Here is a 24,514-nt window from a genome sequence, read left to right on the forward strand (position 1 = left end):
CTACATAATGAGACCCTGTCTCAAAAAGTCAAAAAAAAAAAAAAAAAAAAAAAAAAAAAAAAGACACGGTCTTTTCTGTGGAGTTCAGGCTGGCTTGAACTCATTATGTAGCCCAGTCTGGCCTGGAAGTCACAGGGTTGAGATTACAGGCACATACCACCATGTCTGGTTTATTCTTAATAGCACTTATCTTGCCCTACTCTCCTCCATCTTTCCTGGAAATTTGCAGTTATTCTTAAGACTTCAATAGAGTTAGGTTCTGATTTTTTTTCTTCTGTTTTGTCAGTAAGAGTTCATGGGTGTTACTGTGTACTTTCTAAGTATCACTTATGGTATGTAAGATGACTGTAATCCCATTTCAGAGAATCTAAAATGGATCACTAGTTGAGGTGGTGGCATATCCCTGTACTCTCTGCATTCTTGGAGGCTGAGGCAGGAGGATCACAAGAACCAGCTCAACCTGGTCAATTTGGTAACTTGTATGAACTTGTCTCAATAAATAAATAGGTCTGAGACTGGTACTTTCTACAGAACAGTTGCAGTCGTGACTTTGTGGTGTTTCAGCTTTGCCTGTAACCGTGGCAAAGGAAAATGGCTCTACTGTGCTACAACTGGGGCTTCGATCCCAAGACCAATTCCAATGATGCTTGTATATACCATCCAGGTGTTCTTGTCTTTCATGAAGCATTAAAGGGCTGGTCTTGCTGTAAAAGAAGAACAACTGATTTTTCTGACTTCTTAAGTATTGCAGGCTGTACGAAAGGTAAACATAATAGTGAGAAACCACCTGAGCCAGTCAAGCCAGAAGTTAAGACTACTGAGAAGAAAGAACTCTCTGAATTGAAACCTAGATTTCAGGAACATATCATCCAAGCAACAAAACCAGTAGAACAAGCTGGAAAATAGCTCATGAACATAATTGTAGGACTTCTCAGTACAATACTGTGCTAGGCAGAAAAATAATTTAAGACTTTTTAAAGAACTCTTGTCCCATAATTAGTAAATTATAAAATATCAAATTTTGGGCTGGGGGTTTAGCTCAGTGGTTCTGCTGCCTGCCTCACAAGTGCAAGGTCGTGAGTTCAGTCCCTGGTACCTCCCCAATGTCAAAACTTTTTTTTTTTTGTCCTGGGGATTGAACTCCTGTCCTTGTGCGTGCGAGACAGGCAGCGGAACCACTGAGCTAAATCCCCGGCCCCCAGTGTCAAATTTTAATCAGGTACTACATGGATTTTTGTTGTAACAATACTTGAGAGTCTTCATGGAAGGTCTTCATTGTCTTTCCAATATGGATTGATTTTCTAGGAGGATTAATTCTGAAATAATGCAGTAGATAAAAGGAAATATGTGTTGACTAATTAACAATTTAATTAGAAAATTAAATCATTGGGCCAGGGATTTAGCTCAGTGGTTCCACCACCTGCCTTGCCAAGGCAAGGACCCAAGTTCGATCCCCAGTACCACACACACACATACACACACAATTAATACATAAAATAAAAATAAATAAAAATTAAATCAATACCTATACTACTTACCAAGCATGTGATTTTAAAATATAAGAAATAAAATTACAGAAGTATTAATCTGGCTAAAATTCACAATTTTATAGAACTAAGTAATAATATTAAAAGTCTCTTTGCTGATTATTTTTATGTTATGACTGAATTATGCTTGTTTACAGTCTAAGACCTTCTAATCTTTTAGTTACCTATAAAAAAGAAATACATATCCAGTTTCCATGATAGATGAAAAACTGTAAAAGTATAAAGATTTGTGGAAATATACTGGAGTATGGGAAAGGTAAATACATAAATTTTGCTTTATGACAACTATTACATGTTAAATAAAATAGCTTTATTCTTTCAGACCAAAAATAAATAAATAAATAAATAGGGCCACGGATATAGCTCAGTGGGAAAGCCTTGGGTTCACTTTTTACTCTTGCAAAACAATAAAAATAAATAAAACAATAAAAAGAGAGTGGGTTCAGGTGGCCTTGGATCTCTTTATTATAAAGATTCTCACTAACATCACCCAATGATTTGAATATTCCTAGAGATCAAGATCTAGATTGATTATATTTCATGAGGGATCAAAATGGATGATTATTCTAATTCTCATACCCAATGTCAATTCTGCCCTAATTTCAGTAGCTGGAATTCTTTTACAATAAGTTTCATTAATGAGCTGCTTACCTTGACACAGAAAGAATAAACCACTGAGTCAGATCAAATTTGTGTCATCAGCTTTCTGTTATTATAAAAATCACCAGAGTCAGTGAACTTATAAAGACAAAAGGTTCATTTTGGCTCACAGTTTTGGTGATTTCAGTCTATGGTTGATTGGCCCTATTGTTATTGTGACTGTGGCAAGGAGACACATCACAGTGGGGAACATATTTTGGAGCAAAACTGCTGAACTCATGGCTGGGGCATAAAAAGGGAAGAGACTAGACCCCCACAGTCCCCTTCAAAGTCACTTTCAGTGAACTAAAGATCCCCCACTGGGCCTCTTATAGTCCCAATAGCACCACTGACTGAGGACCAAGCCTTTAAAACACGAACTCTCAGGGGACATATCAGATCCAAACTATGGCAAACATGAATTTCAGAGTTAATAGTGAGTGAAAGAAGCTAGACATAAAAAAATATGCATTGTATGATTGCCTCTATATTAAGTTCAAGGCCAGAGGAAAAAATTAACATATGGTGAAAGAAATCAGAATATTGCTTATCTCTGAGAGGAGGTATTAATACAGAAGAGCCTCTCGGATGCTGGAATTCCGTATCTTGACATGGGCATAAACCTATAAAAATATCCATCAAGCTTTTCAGTTAGGATTAGTGCATTTTGTTGTCTGTTATTTCTCAATCAGGAATGCCAAATTAAGCAAACAAAGATACAGGTTACTGAGGTAAATTTAAATTTCACATAAACAAATAATTTTTTTAGTAGAAATGTGTTTGAAATTCTCCAGATTAGATCAGAAGCAGGGCTAGGATTGCTGGGGTGGTGAAAGTCTGAAAAGAGACACAGGATAATAGAGAAATAGCAAGGGACTAGGAAGGGCATCCAGTGATGAAGTCTATGCACGGTTTTGTGTCTGACTGGTGGGCTGAAGTTGCTGGTGTTCAGCAAGTTTGGAAGCTAGGAATAAAAGATCCATGTTAATCAGGGAATGGTGAGGACAAACTAGAACCCATGAAGATTTGGAAAACCACACCTGTTTCTCAAAGCCTCTAATGTTGATGCCCTGGGTAGCCTGCAGAAGAAGCTGGTGCCCTTTGCCACAAGGCTACATATGTTTTTGGTGCAGGACTCTGGGGAACTGAAGATCCAGAGAGTAGCAGCCAGTAGACAGGGACAATGTAAGTGAGCTGCAGCACTTGGAGCCCTTACTAAACTGCAAGCCCCATCTGCCATTGTTTTACTTTTATGTTTCATATTTCATGCTCATATTCTTCTTGGCCAATCTTAACCTAGGAGGTAAGGAAAGAGAATTGCAGATACTGTTCCAGTTTAGCTTGTTTAGCAAAGTACAAAACTTATTTGGTTCATCCTACTTCTTTTAACCATATTTATCTTCCACATAAAGGCAACAGCATAATTATCCTTCTAGGTAAAGTGGAAACTTTCCCTCATACAATAAAAGCATACTAGTCTTTCAAAAGAAGGATACTGAGTTCCATCTTTTGGTTTACTTTTCACTTTGATACCCTGTAAATCTTTGAGCTATAGTTTCTGATTAAGTTTTATAATGGTACATGAGAGAACTAAGCTGTACCCCAAGATGATGACTGCCTTCCAGACATATTCCTCCTCAGTCCCATTGTGCACTAACAACCAAGTTTCTCTTTGATGGTCAAGATCGATCACCCTAGCCGGTGTAGAAATCCCCAAGGAGCCCACAGTGGCCAGACAACGGTGTCAGTTTCCAGTAGGAAGCTAAGAAAATTTATTAGGGAAAACTAGGAGTGGAAATAGGAGTGGCTTTTCCCAAAATCACTATTCCTATTTTCATTTCTTGATTTTTCACGAATCTTTTTTATATATTGGTAATTGATTTGCAGCACATGCTGCATCATGAAGGGCATTACCCCATCCAGCAGGATGCTGCCATCTAGCAGGGCATGTAGCTGACTCTTCACAAGGCCATTCCACCATGCTATGAGGCCAGATACTTCAGGGTGATAATGAACAGAGAACTGTGGGCATGAACCTGTTACTACACTTCATCTATTGCAAAGAAAGTTCCTTGGACAGAAGCAATGTATAGTGAAAATGTCTGCTAAGTCCATGGAGGATGGTTTTTGGAGGAACATTGTTGGGCACAGAAGACAAATCTATAAAGAAAGGAAGTGTCTGTTACAGTCAAAATAAAATGTAGCCCTTCCAATATGGAAGTGACTCATTGAAAAAGAAAATCTAACACTATATGACTGGTTGACCCCCTGAGGAATGGGGCCACGTTGGAAGCTCATTGTTGATCTTTGCTGTAGGCAGGTTAGGATGTGGAAGTCTGCATTGCTAAGCCCTTGCACATCTCCCATTTTTTCCACGTTGACCATCTTTTTCTAAGAGTATTCGGGACAAGGATGGGGCCATGGGAGAAAGAAGCTGATTGAATTTGGCAGGTCATCTTGTTCATATAATTAAGATTCTTCTCTGCTGAGGTTTCTCATTGCTGAACAGTCACATGAAATAAAAATACCTTCATACCTGCACCTACTCAGTGACCTGTCCACAGACCTATTCCTCAGACTTCTTTTCCACCAGTTTTAAAAATCTTTATTAAGTTTATTGGCACATTTTAGGTATACAATACAGTTACATTCATCATTGGGACCTTGTGCCTTTACATCACTTAACTTAGTTCTTATTTATCCCTATTCCCCAGCCCTCCCTTCATCCACCAGGGTGGGTGATTTAACTCAGTGGTTCCACAACCTGCCTTCCACCAGTTTTATAATCGCACTTCTTCCAAGTTTCTATTAGCCAGTTACCATGTTCAAATCACTGTAGTTCAGTTGCCTTAGTTATCTCTTTTTCTAGACAGAATGCATAACCAGGTATACTGCTCATAGTTTTTTGTTTGTTTTGTCTAATGAGAGGATGTCCTTTCTCATTATCGTTCAGGGCCATAGATGGATGTATTAGTGTTATGCATAGTTAACTAAACATTCTGAGATTTAGCAGTTTAAAGTAAAAGGGACCATTTTGTTCACAAATATGACCTTGGGGCAAAGCTTAGCAAGGATGGCACATTTCTATGCTATGTGAGGTTTGCTGGGAAACTGGACTGGGGTCTAAAGGAGAGACCTTCAATTTGACTTATTTAGGTGGCTGGCACTTTCATGCTGGCATTTGGCTGAGGGTTAACCAAGACTGTGGACCAGTTTCCTCACCAGGTAGGCCTTGCCACAGACTGTTTGAGTGTTCTCATTTCATGTGGATGGGGTTCCCAAAGTGAGCATCCAAGAAACTTGGGAGTCACATAATATCATTTCTACCCCATTTTATTGGTCAGCATACAGATTCAAGGGAAAGGGATATAAACTTCACTTCTGGATGACAGAGTGTTCAGGTTCCAGAAAAGCACACAGGACAAGAAATATCACCATTGTTTTTTTTGAAATATAATATTCCATAGTGCAGATTGGGAGAAAGAATGAAGTAGCAGAGGCCATATACATCTGGGCTCTCGCTCGTGAAAGGTGCTTGTGTCTTCTGGATCCTGGTCTCATATATGCCTGTTTCCATCTGAAAAGAAAATGCTGTTATGCATGCCTAAATTTATGACTGGGTGAATCAGGCAGCACTCAGTTCATGGTGGGCATCTCAGGTTACAACCTAGCTTAGTGGCCTTTAGTCAAGTGTTCAATCCCCACTACATTCAGTAGCAAGCCCTAAACTGTTTCTCAAAATAGTTATCAGAAGAGGACGACAACACTTTTCTCCAAAATCCTAAATTTTGGGGGAAAGTGAGTCTCACATAAATTCAGAGCAAGAATCATTTATTTGGTTCAGCTGCTTCACAATGCCACAAAGAACAAAGCTCTTTTTCTTTTTACACTCTCATTTTTAGCAAATAAATTTTCATCTTTATGTATTTATTTCATAGACATAGAATGACTAGATCAGCTGCAGATTTTTTTTTTTCTGAGCAGGAAAAAAGGAGGTATAGTGAAGGGCTTTTTACCTTCTCCTTCCATCAGACTTGCATTTATTGATCTTACCCAGAATGTACTGCATAGTCACCCTAACCATGAGGCAGGTGAGATTTGGAGTATTTCAATTTCCACCCTCTAGAGAAGAAAATCAAGAAGAGAAATGCGTATTGAGTGAATAAACTTAAGAGTATCTGATATGGGTGCTTTGAATGTTTTTGGCACTCAATAGAGATAACAGAACCAATATACAAAGAATTATTTGTATATAGTGGCCCATGAGAAGTGGCTTTTACAATAATAACAATATAATACGTAGGTGTTTTTGGGAAATTTTAGAGAAAACTACAACTTAAATCTTTTTTTTTTTTTTCAGTACTGGGGATTGAACTCAGGACCTTAAAGCAAGGCAGGTGTGGTGCCACTGAGCTAAATCCCCAGCCCACTTAAATTTTATATTAAAAAGCAATGGTCTTGCCAAGGATGGTGGAACATGTCTGCAATCCCAGAACTTGGGAGTCTGATACAGGTGGCTCATCACAAGTTCAAGGCCAAACTGGGCTACATAGACTGTACACTGGGCTACATAGTGAATTCAAGGCTAGCCTGAACTACAGAGCAAAACTTTGTCTCAAAAAGCAAAACTAAACTAAACTAGTAAATAAATCAAAACTGATAGGCTTGCTTCACAAAGAAAACCAACCCTTGGCCTTCATCATTTTTGAGACATCATTTTGCTAGATTGCCCATTTATTATATATTATTATATTTGGCTTTAAACTCAGGATGCCCCTGCCTCAGTTTACCATGTACTGGTAGGTATTGTGGTACGCACCTACAGTCCCAGCTGCTTTGGGGACTGAGCCAAGAGGATCCCTTGAATCCAGTTCAAGGCCAGCCCAGACAACATAGTGAGACCATATATCAAGGGAAGGAAAGCAATGGTCTTCAATTTCTGGGTTTTTTTTGGTATCAGGACCTTGCACTTGTGAGGTAGGTGGCAGCATCACTGAGCTACAACATCCCCAGCCCTTGAATTTGTGTTTTACCAAGATAGGTTAACAAGGACTGGATTTACATTTTTTGTTTTCCTTTTTGGTACCGGGGATTGAACTCAGGACCACTGAGCTGAATTCTGGCCCCCTACATTTTTTTTTCTGTATCGGTATTGAACTCATTACCTCACACTTGCCAGGCAGGTGCGGTGCCACTGAGCTAAATCCCTGGCCCTCCTACATTTCTGTTTTAATGAACTAAAAATCTGACTAAATTTACCTGTGCTGCTACCTGCCTTGAAAGTGCAAGGTCCTGAGTTCGATCCCCAGTCTAAAAACAACAACAACAAAAAAACAACGCACTAAATTCAGACATCACACACAGTAAGAACAGTCATACTTGAGAGAAAGGAAACAAATGACTTCTCCCCCGAGAGCGAGAAGATCTCCATGCCATAGCAAAGAGAAGGGAAAATAAGTGGATCCAGGTGGCCTCCCTGAGTTACAAAGATGAAGTTGAGAGTCTGGAAGGTCACTGTGTGGCTAGCTGTGGCTCTTTGTCAGAGTGGCAAAATCTCATCCTATCCAAGGCATCAGATAGAATACATAGAAGGGTTTTTGCCTCCTAGTGGAGAAAAATTAGCTTTAGATTATAGGCTGCTAACTACCTGAAAAACCTCAAAGAGGATGGGGGATTTAGCTCAGTGGTTCTGTTGCCTGCCTTTGCAAGGTCCCAAGTTCGATCCCTGGTACCCACCCCCTGCCAAGTGCTAACAAAACCTCAAAGAGAGACTCATAATAAATTAGACTCTTTCCATGTTTCTTAACTCTATCTATATGAGAACAAAATTTATTAGTTTTTTTTTTTTTTTAATTTTTGAGACAGGGTCTCACTATGTAGTGAGACTGACCTGGAACTAACTATGTAGCCCACGCTGATCTTGAACTCACAGCGATCCTACTGCCTCAGCCTCTTGAGTGCTAGGATTACAGGCATACAGCACCATGCCTGGCTAGGGCCTCCCATATATTCTATCACCAAGTCACACTCTCAGCTCCTCTCCACTAAATCTTTGGGAATGACAACTTGATGAAGGGCTGGGGATTTAGCTCAATAGTTCCACCACCTGCCTCACAAGTGCAAGGGACCCCAGTTCAAGTTCAATCCCCGGTACCAAACAAAGACAACTTGATGAAAAGATATTTATACATTTGAAAGAGGAGATGTTAGCCCTTAGGGCTTAGAGTAAGATATCTTGACTACCAAGTTAGGCCACTTATGGGGACCCGACGGGGATGTAGCTCAGTGGTGCCTCGCCTGCCTGGCAAGGGCAAGGTCCTAAATCCAATCCCTGATACCGAAGGGAAAAAAAAAAGTTAGGCCATTCTAATATACAAACTAAGTTCTAAAATCAAATTTAGGATTTTGTATAGAATCATAAAGGAAAACTTGACATTTAAAGAGATATGGAGGGCCAAGGATTTAGCTCAAAAGTGCTGCCACCTGCCTTGCAAGTACAAGGCCCTGAGTTTGATACCCTAAACCAAAAAAAAAAAAGAAACTGGATGTGTTGGCACATGCCTGTCCACAATCCCAGTATTCTGGGAGACAGAGGTAGAAGGATCTCAAGTTTGAGTCCAGTCTGAACAACTTAGTGATTTAGCAAGACCCTGTTTCAAAAGTAAAAATGATTTTTTAAAAAAGGGTTTGGTATAAATCTTGGTGTGGAGGCCCTGGGTTCAATCACTGGTATGGACACACACACACACACACACACACACACACACACACACACTTGCAATCTTACACAATTTAAAGCATATTTAAAAGTAATTTGGCTGGGTGTGCTGGCACACGCCTGTAATCCCAGCACTTGGGAGGCTGAGGCAGGAGGATTGCTATGAGTTCGAGACCAACCTGGGCTACCTAGTGAGTTCCAGGTCAGTCTCCACTACATAGTGAGACCCTGTCTCAAACCCCCCCACAAAAAAGTAATTTGGACTAGGTAGGCACAGTAGCACACTCCTGTAATCCCAACACTCTAGAGGCTGAGATAGGAGCACCATGAGTCTGAGGCCAGCCCGGGATACACAGTGAGTTTCAAGGCCAGCCTGAACCATATAATGACACCCTGTCTTTAAAAAATAAAACAAAACAAAACAAAAACCCAAACACCCCAAAAAATCAGACAAAAGTAACTTGAAAAATTCTTGAATCAGTTTTAGCACATTGAGTTTTTTGTGGCAAAAAGTTTTTATTTTTAGTGTTAAAAATATAGTTTAGTGTAGTGACTGTCTAAACTTAAACTGGCCTGAAAGGGCCTGCCTCTCTTGTTAAGTTTATAAACTTTGCTTCCATTCATTACTAAATCTTTCTATCTGCTGATTTCAGGTAACTAAACTCACGTCCACAGTTTAGAAAAAAATCTGATGCATTCGAGCACAACAATCAGTCAATGAAAATGCACTCAAAGGCTGGCAGCACAGCTCAGTGGTAGAGTCCTTGCCCAGCTGTGTGAGGCCATGGGTTTGATCCCTAGCATTACCAAAACAAAACATAAATTCAGAAATAGCACAAATGATAGCATAAAGATATTACATTCCATACAGTCAAAAAGGTAAAGCATAGGAATAGTAAGGAAAACATGAAAAAGATAAGAATAGAACTTCTAGAGATTAAAAATGATGAGAGTCCAGAATCAGACTAAGAGAAGATTAGATAATGGACAAAAAGAGAAATTTAAAGATACAGCAATAGAACTCATCAAAAATAAGACATTGAGGGCCGGGGATTTAGCTCTGTGGTACTGGCCCTGGCTCACAAGTGCAAGGTCCTGAGTTTGATCCCTGGTATCCCCCCCAAACAAATAAAAAACAAAAATAAGGGCTGGGGATTTAGCTCAGTGGTTCCACTGCCTGCTTTGCAAGCACAAAGATCCAAGTTCGATCCCTGGTATCACCCCGCCACACACACACACAAAAAAAAGACATTGAGGGAAAAAAGACTGAAAAGAAAATGAAGAGAGGACCAGCAAACTATGGGACAACTCAAATAGCCTAATACAGGCATAGCTGAAATCTCTTGGAGCCAGGTGTGATGAGGCATATGTGAAATTCCAGCTACTTAGGAGGCTAAAGCAGGAGGGTAACTTAAGCCCAGGAGTTTAGGGTCAGCCCGTGCAATATAGCTAGCAAAACCAAATACAAAACAAAACAAAAGGAATACTTTAGAAGAAGTGGCAAAGGAGAGAAGTAACAGTGGCTTAAAATATTCCGAAGTTGATACAAACTGTATGTTTGCAATCCAATAAGCTCCGTGAACCCCCAGATAGAAGAAACACAAAGCAGCCAGACTTAGTGGCACACACCTGCAATCCCAACATTCTGGGAGGATGAGGCAGGAGGATCATAAATTCAAGCCCAGCCTGGGCAGCTTAGTGACTTAGGGAGATCTTGTATCAAAATAGAATAGAATAGAATAGAATAGGAGGGCTGAGGATAATCACAAAAAAGATGCTGTCATTAGGAATATGTGAGTTAAGACTACAAGACATCATTACATACTTATGAAAATCTCTCAACTTGAGAAAATATCGGCCAGGATGTGTAGGAACTACACATACACTGCGGTGGCAATGTTAAGGGGTGTAACTTTGGAAAATAGTTCAGCAGTGTCTTAAATGTGGATTTCCCAGGTGACTTTTCACTCCTGCATACTTATCCACGAGAAATCAAACGTGTCTACATTTGAACACTTACAAATGTGCACACCAGCATTTGAGGGGAAATGCTTATTTTTAATTGTGTATTTATGATGTAAGTATACCATAATGTTTTGAAATAGGTGTACAGTGGAAAAGCTATTAACCACTAGCGTTAGCATATCCTCATGTATCTCCTTGTGATGATGTAATATAATATAAAATACAGCTGCACAGTTGTTTCTTGGTATCCACAAAAGATTAGTTCCAGGACCATCCCCACCCCAAGATACCAAAATCTGTACATGGTAGGGTATATATGAGACAAGATTGCCTACATCCACAGCATGGTAACTGAAGATCAATATTTAACACAGAATTCTGTTTTTCTTCACGTTTAGACATTTCCTCATAAAATGTGTTCACAGCCTTCTTTTGAAAATAAAGAAAAATTTAGCCGGGCGTGGTGGTGCACACCTGTAATCCCAGCACTCAGGAGGCTGAGACAGGAGGATCACTGTGAGTTCGAGACCAGCCTGGGCTACATAGTAAGTTCCAGGTCAGTCTCAACTACATAGTGAAACCCTGTATCAAAAAAACCAAAAACCAAAAACCAAAACAAAACAAAAAAAGAAAAATTTAAAACCTGGAACTAAAACATACTTTACATATTTATCTAATGGAACACTATGGGACTCCTAAAAAGAACACAGTGGCCCTATTATGTGTTATGCCATGGAAAAATAAGCTAGATTAAGAAGTTGGAAAATAGTATATACACGTACAGTGTGATGGAAAAATATGGCAAATGTTTACATTTTGAAAAATCACAGTAAAGACAGATCATCACCAATATCCCTGAAAATACTCCCCCTTCCTTCAAATACACTCATCCTATAGGTTCTTGCTGTGTTGTCTTTTTGTGTGTCTCTAATTGCATTGGGGTGACCGGCTGTCTACCGGTCCTAAATTGATTCAAAATGTTTACTTTTCACTCATTTTGACTTTTAAAAGACAGTATTTAAGGTGTATATATTTCCCACAAATCACGTGCGTCCTTTCACTAGGAATGTTAAAGATAAACTGCACTATCTCAGAGGCTGCACATCCTGTGAACATTCAGGATATTATCCTGCTCTTTGGAGGAGAGACTGGCTCAGTCCTCTCTCCATTGGTCCCCAAGTGACGTAAAAGTGAGAACTTTGGTTTTAGACATATTTCCTCAGAAAGGCTGAGGCTATAAAACCTATAGTTGAGCAAGTCTGGCCAGTAGCTACACCTTTAGGACTCAACAAAGAATAACCCGAGGTCCCCGCTGCCTCTAGCACCCCAAGCATTACGTTTGGGGAAACGAGGCCTTCAGGCAAGACAACCTTAACGTGACTTTGCCAGTTCGTAGGCCTGCAGGGCACTAGAGGATGGAGAAAGGTGAACCGAGCTACTCTCTGGCTCATTTTCCATTCGCGAATCCTCCGTACCTAAGAGACTTAGAAACCGCAGCCGCCATTTTGCAGGGTGGGCTGCGCAGGGTGTGGGCGCGGAGCCAGCGCGTCTGAGTCGGAGAGGACGTGGATGGGTTGGCGGGGGCGAGCGCGCTACGAGGAAGAAGCAAGCATGCGCAAAGGCGACGGCGGCGGAGGGGTGGGGCCAGAGTACGAGTGCGCTTGCTCAAAGGGAGCCCGTGAAGTACCTGGCAGAGGTGGGGGGCCGAGGTAGAAAGGAGAGGGGTTGAAGAGCGCTTGCGCTCTAGAGCGACTGTGTGGGAGGGGGGATTTGGAGCACGCGCGCTGAGGCGGGACTTGGAAAAATCTCGCGAGATCGCAGGAAACTATATATAATCTCGAGGAGCCCGCGTCCTTTCCCTGGCGTGATTCCGTCCTACGCGGAGGTTCTCTTGGGCCATTAGCTGTATATTTCCGTCCGCGTTCTCTCCCTCCTAAGTGCGTTGCATCACTCCATGGAAGATTCGATGGATATGGACATGAGCCCTCTGAGGCCCCAGAACTATCTTTTCGGTAACTGCATTGAGAGAATGTTAGAACGAGGCGGAGCAGGGCCTGGTGGTTGGGGGGGGGCGGGAATCCAACTGAGGCTTGGGTCGGTGGAGAAAGCTAAGTAGACTGGGGGAGGAGGGTGGAGCGGCCCGAGGCCTGGAGGCTGAGCGAATGGGAGGTGGGAGGCGCGAGCCGGCGGCCTGAAGCCTGGGGCGTGAGCGGCCCAAGGCCTAGAAGCCGAGGTGAAAACCCGGCTGGCTGAAGGGTCGCCTTTTTCTGGGGAAAGAGGTAGATCCCGGTGCATGCGGTTTCTTTTTAGGTGTGTAAGAGTGTAGGATTGTGATAGAAATCGCTGTCGCTACAGCTGGACCCTCGATGAGGTTATGAGGTTGCTGTCGGGAGGGAATAGAGGGAGTCTGGCGTTGTTCTCTCGACTACTAGTGTAGAGTTCGGGGACAGACTTTTGTGGGTGCCTCGGTTAGTTACAGGGGGAGGGGAAGCGCTGCTGGGCTTGTAGAGGCCGCTGGCCCTGGGAGCACGTGGTTGCCACGTGGTTGGGGGAGGGCGGGCGTGTGGGCTCAGTGTACATCCGGGCCTCGCTGGTGTCTTGTCACCTCCGAGCTTGGGGTCCCTTGGCTTGGTTGAGAACTGTTGGATGAGAAATCTTGGGTGAGTTGGGTGGTAGTGCCAGTATTCTGAAGGTCTTTGTTCAGTGTTTTACAACATCTGCTATGGTGGTAGATCGCATGTTCAGAGCACTTTCTCTGTCTCATTGCTGTCGATAGAAATTGCTCCACGCTGCCCATGACAGTACCTGCGAGATAGCATAGCAGATGTTGTAGAAAGTGCAACTGGATGAGAAATCTTGGGTGAGTTGGGTGGTAGTGCCAGTATTCTGAAGGTCTTTGTTCAGTGTTTTACAACATCTGCTATGGTGGTAGATCGCATGTTCAGAGCACTTTCTCTGTCTCATTGCTGTCGATAGAAATTGCTCCACGCTGCCCATGACAGTACCTGCGAGATAGCATAGCAGATGTTGTAGAAAGTGCAACAAGATCTGAACCAAGACCCTTGAGTCCAAAAAGCCCTTTAAGTACAAGTGAAGTTTTTTATTTTGGGAGAAGAAAATGGAGGCTACTATCTTGAGTGCGGCCGGGAGCGCAGGGTTTAACGAGAAAAATACTGCAGGTCGAGTTGAAGACTTGGGACTGTAAACTTTGAAGGACCAGGGCTTTCCTACTATCACTTTCCTCCAAGGTGCCTCCACTTCACACTTAAACTATCCTGCATACAGTTTTTAGGAGAGTCCTACATTGGTTTTCTGTCTCAGTAAATTTGATTGTGGAACCCTGTTATTTACGCTTGATGTGGACGTGCTGCCCATGCCCAGGTTTCGTATTGTTGACTGGCCACGCCGAGATTTGTTAATTGAACAATAAGCATTTGAGTACGGTATTTATGTACCAGTAACTATTAGGTGCTTTTAAAGGGGACCCTCTCAAGTTCAGTTTTAGTCCTTTGGAATTTTTTCATTCACGGAATGGAAGTAGATCGGTGCGCCCTACGTTAAGCTTGTTTATAACCATTTTCAGTAGTTAAAATATCTGAACAATTGTTAGATTGTGTTAACCTCTATTGGAAGCTCTTGCATTAGGTGCCACTAAAGCAATGAGCATGTTTCCAACTGTAGAATGGTACTAGTTACCTGTCTCATTGTAGTTAAGAATGAAATAGTGTAACATAACAAGAAAATGGAATTTACAGTTTTTTTTTTAATGGGTGTTATCCTATGTACTCATGTAAGAATCTAGTTACATGATTGTGCATTGCCCTCAGGTAGCCAGAATATTGAAAAACAAGTTCTCCAGGTAACCTTTACCTCTTCAGTTACTAGCTCTTAAGCCTTGGATTTTTGTTTTGTTTTGTTTTACAATTTGCTTTTTCTTTACAGGTTGTGAACTGAAGGCCGACAAAGATTATCACTTTAAGGTGGATAATGATGAAAATGAGCACCAGTTGTCATTGAGAACGGTACTTAAGCTTTCAAAATAAACTACTTAATATTTGATCTTCAGCCTTTTTAGTTCATACTCATGTGGCTTAATGCTTTTTTTTTTCCCTTGGCTGCTTGTGTGTGTTTGAACTGGCATTGACTTAAGTCATACCTCATCTCTACACCTATCATATAGATGTTGGCTTTTGTTCACAGGTCAGTTTAGGGGCTGGTGCAAAGGATGAATTGCACATTGTGGAAGCAGAAGCAATGAATTACGAAGGCAGCCCCATTAAAGTAACACTAGCAACTTTGAAAATGTCTGTACAGCCAACGGTAAGGACAAGTGAACTTTGAATTATTTGAGAGTTTAGATCTTTGTATCATTTAGGTTACATCAAAATAAGTATTTTGTTTGTCCCAGCAGTCACTGCTGTCTTGTCACTGTGGGATTGAATCCTTAACTCTTAAATACTGTATGTTTCTGATGATTCTGCACCAGTGGGAAAAACGGGTTTATTTGGTTTGATTGTATCAGGTTTGTCTATAATGTTTGTTGCACATTTTCTTTACAGTGTAATCTCTTCCTTACAGGTTTCCCTTGGGGGCTTTGAAATTACACCACCTGTTGTCTTAAGGTTGAAGTGTGGTTCAGGGCCTGTGCATATTAGTGGACAGCACTTAGTAGGTATGTTATTTATATGTGCTATATTGAGCTGTTTTTTCTCTACTGAAATTGTTTCCCAATTTGGAGTTGGAAAACATGGCTTGGTTCTAGTATTTCTCTAAAATAGGTTCAGTTGATATAATCTAGTAGTTGTATCTATAAAGGCTTGGTTTTACTAATAAAGTTTAACAATGAGAATTAGTTACATTGGCTTTCAACAAACTTAATCTTCTGACTTTTTATTAATAGAACTTTTTTAGTGATGCTATATATTCTGATTTATTTTTTGCCTGTTGGAGTTTCATAGAGTCTTAATTTATTTTAGCTGTGGAGGAAGATGCAGAATCAGATGATGAAGAGGAAGAGGATGTAAAACTCTTAAGTATATCTGGAAAGCGATCTGCCCCTGGAAGTGGTAGCAAGGTTCCACAGGTAGAACTGATTTTATTGCAGAGTGTATTGTATCTTTCAGTTCAGTTTGGCTACAAGGATTGGATCTTATTCATGACTCTGCATTTTTCTTTAAGAAAAAAGTAAAACTAGCTGCTGATGAAGATGATGATGATGACGATGATGAAGATGATGATGATGAAGAGTAAGTACTATACTACTCTTGGTTTTTTGAGACAGGGTCTTAACTGTGAGAGACTGACGTGGAACTCACTATGTAGCCCAGGCTGGCCTTGAACTCACAGCGATCCTCCTGCCTCAGCCTCCCAAGGTGCCACCACACCTGGTTTTGTTTGTTTGTTTTTGGTACTGGGGATGGAAAGCTCGTCATTGTGCTTGCCTTGTAGGTGGCAGCACCACCATAGTCCTAAGAAACTTGACATGCTTTTATGTAGATGGAAGAATTTTTGAAAAGTCATTCAGTTTGTGTCCTCTAAAGGGTAACTTGCTTGTGTTTATTTTGGGTTAAATGAGTGGAACTAAAAGTATGCTGGGAATACCAGTTGTGAATATGCTTTTGTATAAGCTGACTCTTCAGAGGGGTTGGAAATTTACTTGAATACTTTTGTCCTTAAAATTTATTGGCTGCTTAGTTACATTTGTTTTGTAGGATAACTAAAAATTTTGGCCTACTGTTCTTTGACTCCTTTTTTGACAAAGTGAGATTCTAAAAGAATGTTAAATTTGCTGATTTAAAAAACATGGTTTGAATCAAGTTAGTATGTTCATTGCATTAGATCAAGGTGTAGTAATAAATTGTTCCAGAATGGAATAAATTTTTATGGGTCTTACAACATTATCAGTAACTCCTACTACTTTTAATTCTCAGCTTTATCCCTAATAATTTACAATTTTTTATTCTCAGTTTCACCTGAGTTGTCTGAGTTAGGTGTAATATAGGGGGAAATGTAAATGAGATCATTTTAAGGTGCACGCCAAGTTTTGAAAACAGGCACCTTAGGATTCCTTAGTTTGTGTAAGAACATGTTCCTACAATATATTTACTTGGTAGGCAATTTATGATTATACTGATATGGCCTTCTTAAATGTCTTTTAAAAAAATATAAGGTATATCCTAATAGATGAAGTTGTTTGCCCATAGTGATTTTATAGAAACCATTGTCCTCTTGTTTCTAATATAGGGGCAGCCCCTATAGGGACTGGGTTTTAAGGCCAAACTTGTACATTGACAGTGCAGTTTAAAATGTGTAAGATTTATATGTGGTTTAATGCATTATGATACTAATGCAGGGATTTCTTTGAGTATTGGGAAGATGGGGATTTTACTACATAAGTTGTGGTTTTTGGATTTTTAGACTTGTTTGAAAAGGAATTTTTTCTAATAGGCAAACTTCTGGACTCTTCCTCCAGTAATTTTTATTTCCTCTTATTTACCTGTTAAGATGTATAATTCGTTGGTTTTAATTTTTTTCGTTGGTTTTCGTATGTTCACTTTTGTAGTTATTAACACAAATTTTGAACATTTCTTCACCTCAGAAATACTGTTCAGCCATTAATGAACTTTGTCTATAGATATGCCTATCTTAGAGACTTGACATAAAGGGAAACATAGTATGGTTTTTGCTGCCTCCAGTCTGAGGATTTGTGGACATGTTGTCTTTGTGAGCACGTAACTGGAGTAGAATTGCTATGGTAACTCTGGGTTCCACTTAATAATTTGCCAAGCATCTCGGAAAGTGGCTGAACTATTTCATTGTATACTTGGACCAGCAGTAAATGGGGGTTCTGATTTGTCCATATGCGTAATGTTTGCCATTATTTTTGTGTGACAGCATTCCTATGGGTATGAAGTACTACCTGATCGTGGGTATGATTTTCTGTTTGCCTGATGATGCCTAATTGGTGTGTGCTGTAGTGGGGGATTGAACTCTGGATCTCCTGTGTGCTACTGCGCTGTTTGCTCAGCTCCCTCATGACTAAAGATGTTCAGCTTTTTATAGATTTATCAGATATTTGTGTGTCTTCAAAGCAAAGCTTGTCACATCCTCTGCCCATTTAAAGTTTGGGTACTCATGCTTGTGAGTTGTAAGTAATAGGTGTTTTTTTTTTTTTTTTTTTTTTGGTACAGGGATTGAACTCAGCTCCTAGTGCTTGCGAGGCAGGCCACCGAACCGCTGAGCTAAATCCCCAGCTCAGTAGTAGGTGTCTTATCGAATATTTGATTAAGGAGTATTTTGTTCCATTCTGTGTGTTGTCTGTACCTTTTGATGGTGGCTATCACACAAAGTTAATTTTCATGAAATCCACTGTGGTTTGTGTACATGTGGTGTCAAACTAAGAAGACATGGTGTCAAGTCCACTAATTTGCCAAAGTAACGTTTTCCAGGCCTTGGCAATCCCAATTATGCTTTTTGAGTTGTTACTTTAGATGCTTTACAAATAGAATCATAGTTTTCATCCTATAGTTGACTGGTATGTTTTACATCGTAATATGGAAGTTCGTTCATGTTGCAACAGTAGGATTTAAGGTTGAAAAGATTGTGTTATGTGTTACTTGCACTTTTTAACTATTGAGTTATTTGGGCTTTCACCTCATGAATATTGTGAACAGTGTTGCTGTGAAAATGAGTGGTCAGATCTCTCATATCCTGCCTTTATTTACGTCGTTGGTTAAGTTTCATAATTTGGAAATTTATTTTTTGGTCCCGGGGATTGACCTTGTGCTTGTGAAGCAGGCAGCGGAACCACTGAGCTAAATCCCTGGCTTTGGAAATTTCTTAATATCTTGGTTCATTTCATTTCCAGTGATGATGACGATGATTTTGATGATGAGGAAACTGAAGAGAAAGCTCCAGTGAAGAAAGTGAGTAAAAATACTAGTAAGGTTATGAAAAACATTAAATACAGAAGTGATGGAAGTTTGTTTTTTAAGCTTTTCACTTGGTTTGAAGCTAATGAAAACCTGCTTGAGGATGTCATACTGAGAACTGGTTCTGAGTTTGGACTTTACTGAGAACATTTAGTTTTTGGAATGAATTTTTTTTTGCCATGATTTGGGGAAACATTTGAATTGGAGAGCACTGATATCTAATTGCAGTTGATTTCTAATTGCAGTCGATAAGAGATACTCCAGCCAAAAATGCACAAAAATCAAACCAGAATGGAAAAGACTCAAAACCTTCAACACCAAGATCAAAAGTAAGTGTCTGCATACATATTAAAAATGGGACTTCATTGACATTGGGAGAAAAAAAGGAAATTCTACTGTCGAAGAATTGAGACCACGAAATTTGAAAGGCATTTGAAAGCTCTAATAATGGATATCTTAGAAGTTTAAAATGTGCTTGTTGATAAAATGTGGGTATGCATCGATTGGATATAATGCTGATGTTCTAGTAGGAAAAGAAGCAGAATTTTCTATAATAAAAATAGTTGTTTGCACTGAGGAAACGAGTATTTGGGTGGAGAAGAGATTCTCGACCTTGGCTATATACTGGTGTGGAGCTTAAGAGAACCTCTCAGTACTTACATAATTTACCTGTGGTGGAGATTTATCATAGGCTCTTAATGGATGCTGTGCTCAAGCTGCATTGCTTTATTCTAGGGGTCCTTTATATTTGAGCTGATTACAAGTAATTTTTAAAAATGATTTTAAAAATAACTGATGTGAATGGAGGACTTATTTATAATACCGCTGGTCATATACTTTTATAAGGGAGGATTGTAAGAGGTAATTCGATATAATCAAGGTAAGATAAATTTTAATAGTTTTTTTTACAACCTTTTGAAGTCGGAATTTTTTCTGCAGGGTCAAGAATCCTTCAAAAAACAGGAAAAGACTCCTAAAACACCTAAAGGACCTAGTTCTGTAGAAGATATTAAAGCAAAAATGCAAGCAAGTATAGAGAAGGTAAGGAAGGTTATCTTCAAGAATGTAGCTCTCTTCCATCTCCACTAAATTCCACCTTTATGTGGATTTGTATAAACTGTTACTTTACATTTTTAAAATTATCCTTTGTGAACTTTTTCAGAGATGGCTTATGAAAATGTAACTAGTACCTCTTAACTGCAAAAACAGGCCTATTTATCTTATTTTTTGCATGTGTAATTAGGCCTTCCACTAAAAAGCATATTTGTACGTTATTGGTAAAATATATTGATACATATTGGTCTTTAAAAATTAAAATGACATTGGTGAAAAAATTTTCTGGTTAGGCTTCTTCAGAACCAGCAGAGGGCGTATGAGTCTTCAATAAAATTGCAAGCAGTTGGAAAACTAGATTTCATCTTCAGCTGCTTGACGTTACAGTTGAAAAAATACTCGTGATTGATTCAGCATTTTCCAGCAAATTGAATCATTTCTGTTTGCCTTTACATCAAGGCATCCCCAGTCAATACATGCAATTAAGTTTGCATCTAGTCTCCTTTTTAAAGTAGTGGAAACATGTAAGAAGGGGATTAGATGTCTTTTGCTACTTAGACTGCTATTTAGACTCCTTAAACTCTGGACTTAATGTAGAGAGGAAAGAATTTACTTAAATGTCTTGGACTCACATTTGAGAGAATCTTGTGTTGCTATGAATGTATCTAGAACCCTAAGTTTTAATGAGAAATGTAAAGTTGAGGAAAATATGCCAGTTCCTTCCCCCATGTTTTTCCTGTATCGATTCCACGAAATTTTCTTTGTGCAGTAACGAGTGGATTGAGAATAAACATTGTAGTAACAGAATGTATTTCTTTTGCTTTAGTCACACTGTGAACTTTTTAGCCTTCCAGGTGTCACTGATTGATTTTTATCCCTTGCATACAGTGCTAAAATGATGCCCCCCCATTTTAATATAGTCCTATTTCCTTGATTTAATTGCAGGCGCATTGAACAGTCCTGGGCACTACTGATAAATTTAAGCCCAAAGATGGGGAGAAAGGAAAAGGAGAGACAAATAATAGTCCATACTGAGTATCATCAACAATCCAGACTGAAGTCTTCTATTTTAATCTCAATCCCCTTTCCTGATTTGCCACTCAGACCCTCTTCCAAGCTGGAAGCAATCTTTTTCCTAAAGCATCTGTTTTTCCTTGACTTTTTTGACTGCTGTGATTCAGTGAACCTTACATTATGCTTTCTGTTATGCATATGCCTCATCTCTTGTTTTAATTATCTTTGTATTTCTTAGCTGCTCAATAAATATTTGAATGAATCAAATGAGGATGTATGTGACAATTTTAGAATGAAAAGTATTGGAGTGGTTTATTAGGTGATGGGGCAGTTAATTATGCCATAGCTCTTTCTGATACAGTTCCTTTGCATTTGGAAAACTTAATCCAAGTGCAAAAGAGGATACAGGGAATACATAAAATTTTGTTAGAACAGGACACAAGTGAAAAATACACAAGATAATTCCAAAAATGATGAATGTGCACTTTATAGTGTTTGCGATATATCATAATTTCTTCTAATGACAAAATCTATGGCATTGCTGACGCTGTTAGTTTTCCCCCTAGTTTGATAATTGAAGGACATGAAGATTAGTCGAATTGTCACTATTAATCTTTCCCATTAACCTTCATATGACCTCTGGGTTGATTCTGAGGTTAGTGTCGTGCTGAGGGTCTTGGTAAAAATGTTTTTTAAAGTTTTGGTCACTTGTGAAATGGTTCTCAAAAGCAGGGCGTGTTTGTGTATTTGGTTTTGGATTATAGAGGGTTGTGATAAAACTGACAGATAATAACGACAGGTAGTTGGGTTGCTGTATTTGCTTGCCTGTAGAATCTCAATTATAGCTTTTGTCAAAATTTCTCCAGTAGCTGTTGGGATGATTTCAACCTTAAGCAAACTTTGGGGCAACTTGAAAAATCATGGTCCTGACATGCTGCCCAAGTATTTCCAGGCCTAAAAATGACATTGGTGAAGGGGTAAGGTACATCAAATAGTGTAGATCTTTGAGGATTTGGCATTAAAACAGTTCTATAGTTATCTTCAATGTGTTTTTCTCAATAGGGTGGTTCTCTTCCCAAAGTGGAAGCCAAGTTCGTCAATTATGTGAAGAATTGCTTCCGGATGACTGACCAGGAGGTAACTATTCTGGGGAATTCAGATTTCTTCTCTCTCAGTATTGGCTCCTTTTTTAAAAAAAAGCTTCCTAACCACAGACAATGCTTTGAAATACATGGTTACCCTTTTAAGAATTTAGTTGGCAGAGACTGAGGAGGTGACTTTTTTAGTACACTTTTCCCCCAGTTTTTATGTAGGCAATCACTTGGTTAATGGAACTCAATTTTACTTTTGCTTCTGTGTTGGCAAGGCTAATGGAGAGTGGTGGTTTTCCTTCCTGCTCCATTTAGCTGCTCAGCAGTACTGTATGTTGTTATGTGTGAAACAAGAATTTAAAGGGTAAAACCAAAAAGCATATTATGCATTCTATACATTAGCTTTGGTTCAATGCTAAAATTGTAATTTCTGAAAAAGATACTTTGTCAACAGAAGAAAATTGAAGTTTATTTTTGTGTTTGGTATAGAACCCAGGATCCACTCAGGCCTTGCAAGCATTCTCTGTACCTTCATTTCCTATATGCACTTACTTTTATTCTTCAGTTGTTGAGGAAGGTGAAGGTATAGAAGCAGTTAAATAGGGTTGCTAGGTGTCAAGTACGTACAGCACAGATCTCTGTTAAATGGGTTTGCCTGGATTCTTCATCTTGTATATTTAGCTTTATTCAGTAAGTTTGAAAACTAGTGGTTTTGCTTCCATTGTAGTTATCACATCATCCTTGAGCAAAATAGAGTTAGGATATGAGGTTATCAAATTTATTCCTGTTTGGACTGTTTTTTGAATCCCAAAATACAAGTAAAGATTTTGTGAATTTCCTGAGTTTATCAAGTATGAATGTTCTTTTGAAACTGCATTATACAGTTGTTCTAAGTCAGACACAAATCTGCATATACTAAGTTATGCCTAGTTTATGTAACTTCTTAAACTAGTTCCTCAGAAAGTGAAGATGAAAATTTATTAAAAAATGGGAAGATACACAGCTGAGTTTGTATGGGCTTTCTAAACACTATACTATCAGTCTGCAGTGAAAATGACTGGATGTACCAGAAGTAATATTTTATTCTAAAACTGAGGGTGTTTTTGTTTTTTGTAGTAGTTGGACTTGAACCCAGGCTCTTTGCACTGAGCTACATTGTGGTTTGTTTTTAATTTAGATGGGGTCTTGCTGGATTGCTGAGGTTGAGCTGAAAACTTGTTATTCTTCTGTCTCAGCCTCCCACATTGCATTGTAGTAATATATTGCCACACCTGGCTCTGGAAGAAAGCATATTTTTAAGAACCAGAATGAATTTTCTGCAGTAGTGAAGTGGTGGATGTTAATAGCTTGATTTTACTATGATGGGTTGGGTATTCATCTGAAATGGTTGGAATCAGCAGTGCTTTAAGGTTCTAAGGGGGGTTGGAGGTAGAATATTTATATAGATTACAGTTTGAGTAGCCCTAATCCCAAAACTCAGCATCTGAAAACTGCTTAAACCTCATGTTGCTACTCAAGAGTTGATTTTCAGATTAGGGACACTGTATGACAGTAAAGCTGTTTGTATGGCAGTAAAGCTTTATCATTTTTACATTTGGTGATGTATATGATAGTGTACCCTTTGTGCAATATTCTCATGAGAAGCAATTGCTTATGAGGCTTTGGTTTGTAGAATTTCTTACAGAATGGATTTAAGACAAATTTTTTTGCAAAATCATGAAATATTGGGGAAAACATTGTACTGCCTGTGGGCTTTGTGGACAGTGAGTAGAAAGCAAAGCTGCTAGGCCTGTGATGGCAAACCTTTTATAGCATTCAGTGATAACAAACTGCCTACTGAAGGGTGTATGCCATAGGTTCACCACCACTGCTAGGCTGTCTTGACAGTACACTGAAATGCTGGTTAGGATCTGGTCCTGGGGACTTGGACTGTGCCTAGGATAGTGATGGTGAATCTTAGTTTGCAGTGATAGAAATAGCCCATTGTGGCATGTGTGCCATAGGTTTGCCACCACTGACCTACCTCATGCAAACTGTAGAAGACTTCGGGAGCACTGAAATTTGGACTTTTGACAAGAGTCAACAAAAGTTCTGGATGGCACTTAGTTAATTCATTACATAAATAAAGCTCTATTATTTGTATTTGACTTTGGCAACCCTAAAGTTGATTATCTGGGTTGGTGAGATTGAAGCAACATTGGTCTCTTTGCTTTGATTTCCTTAACAATCCCTAAGTTGTTCAGTTGTAGTACTATAATTTAAAAATAATCATGATGTGATTTACTGAAGTACTAGAGATTTAAATTAATGTCTGAGTGTGAATTACCTTGGAAGTTTTTTTTGGGGGGGGTTACTGGGGATCGAAGGGTCTTTGCACTTTTGAGACAGGCAGTGTAACCACTGAACTAAATCCCTGGCCCTGGAATTAGGTCTTAATTATCTAGAATGAACTTACTATTGTAGAATATAATATAGAAAACACTTGTAAGAGCCAGGATTTAATTTGATATCTATGAAATATTGTCTACTAATCAAGGTGTTTTTTTTTTTTGTCCC

General features: G+C 39.3%; 1 protein-coding gene and 1 long non-coding RNA gene across 3 annotated transcripts in view; one reads left to right on the plus strand and one right to left on the minus strand.

Moving 5' to 3' along the window:
* Nucleotides 1-5,518: 5,518 nt before the first annotated feature.
* Nucleotides 5,519-12,628, minus strand: LOC104860869. Of its 2 annotated transcripts, none has more exons than XR_779822.3 (3): nucleotides 12,557-12,628; nucleotides 6,240-6,308; nucleotides 5,519-5,763 (listed from the first exon to the last, which is right to left on the minus strand). It is a non-coding gene; the product is annotated as an uncharacterized LOC104860869 (long non-coding RNA). The 2 variants fall into 2 exon arrangements; XR_779821.2 differs by lacking the exon at nucleotides 12,557-12,628 and adding an exon at nucleotides 12,345-12,550.
* Nucleotides 12,629-12,697: 69 nt separating this feature from the next.
* LOC104860870 (nucleophosmin 1) overlaps nucleotides 12,698-24,514 on the plus strand; it is a 12,932-nt gene continuing 1,115 nt past the window's right edge. The window contains 10 exon segments of the mRNA XM_010622177.3: nucleotides 12,698-12,881; nucleotides 14,812-14,891; nucleotides 15,070-15,189; nucleotides 15,448-15,541; nucleotides 15,846-15,952; nucleotides 16,048-16,115; nucleotides 18,737-18,794; nucleotides 19,046-19,129; nucleotides 19,740-19,841; nucleotides 21,930-22,004. Coding sequence (XP_010620479.2) covers nucleotides 12,824-12,881; nucleotides 14,812-14,891; nucleotides 15,070-15,189; nucleotides 15,448-15,541; nucleotides 15,846-15,952; nucleotides 16,048-16,115; nucleotides 18,737-18,794; nucleotides 19,046-19,129; nucleotides 19,740-19,841; nucleotides 21,930-22,004 — 846 coding nt within the window. The 5' untranslated portion in view covers nucleotides 12,698-12,823.

Source organism: Fukomys damarensis, unplaced genomic scaffold, assembly GCF_012274545.1.
Source record: "Fukomys damarensis isolate Sample0158 unplaced genomic scaffold, DMR_v1.0_HiC HiC_scaffold_9, whole genome shotgun sequence".
In the NCBI taxonomy this organism is placed as follows: Eukaryota; Metazoa; Chordata; class Mammalia; order Rodentia; family Bathyergidae; genus Fukomys; species Fukomys damarensis.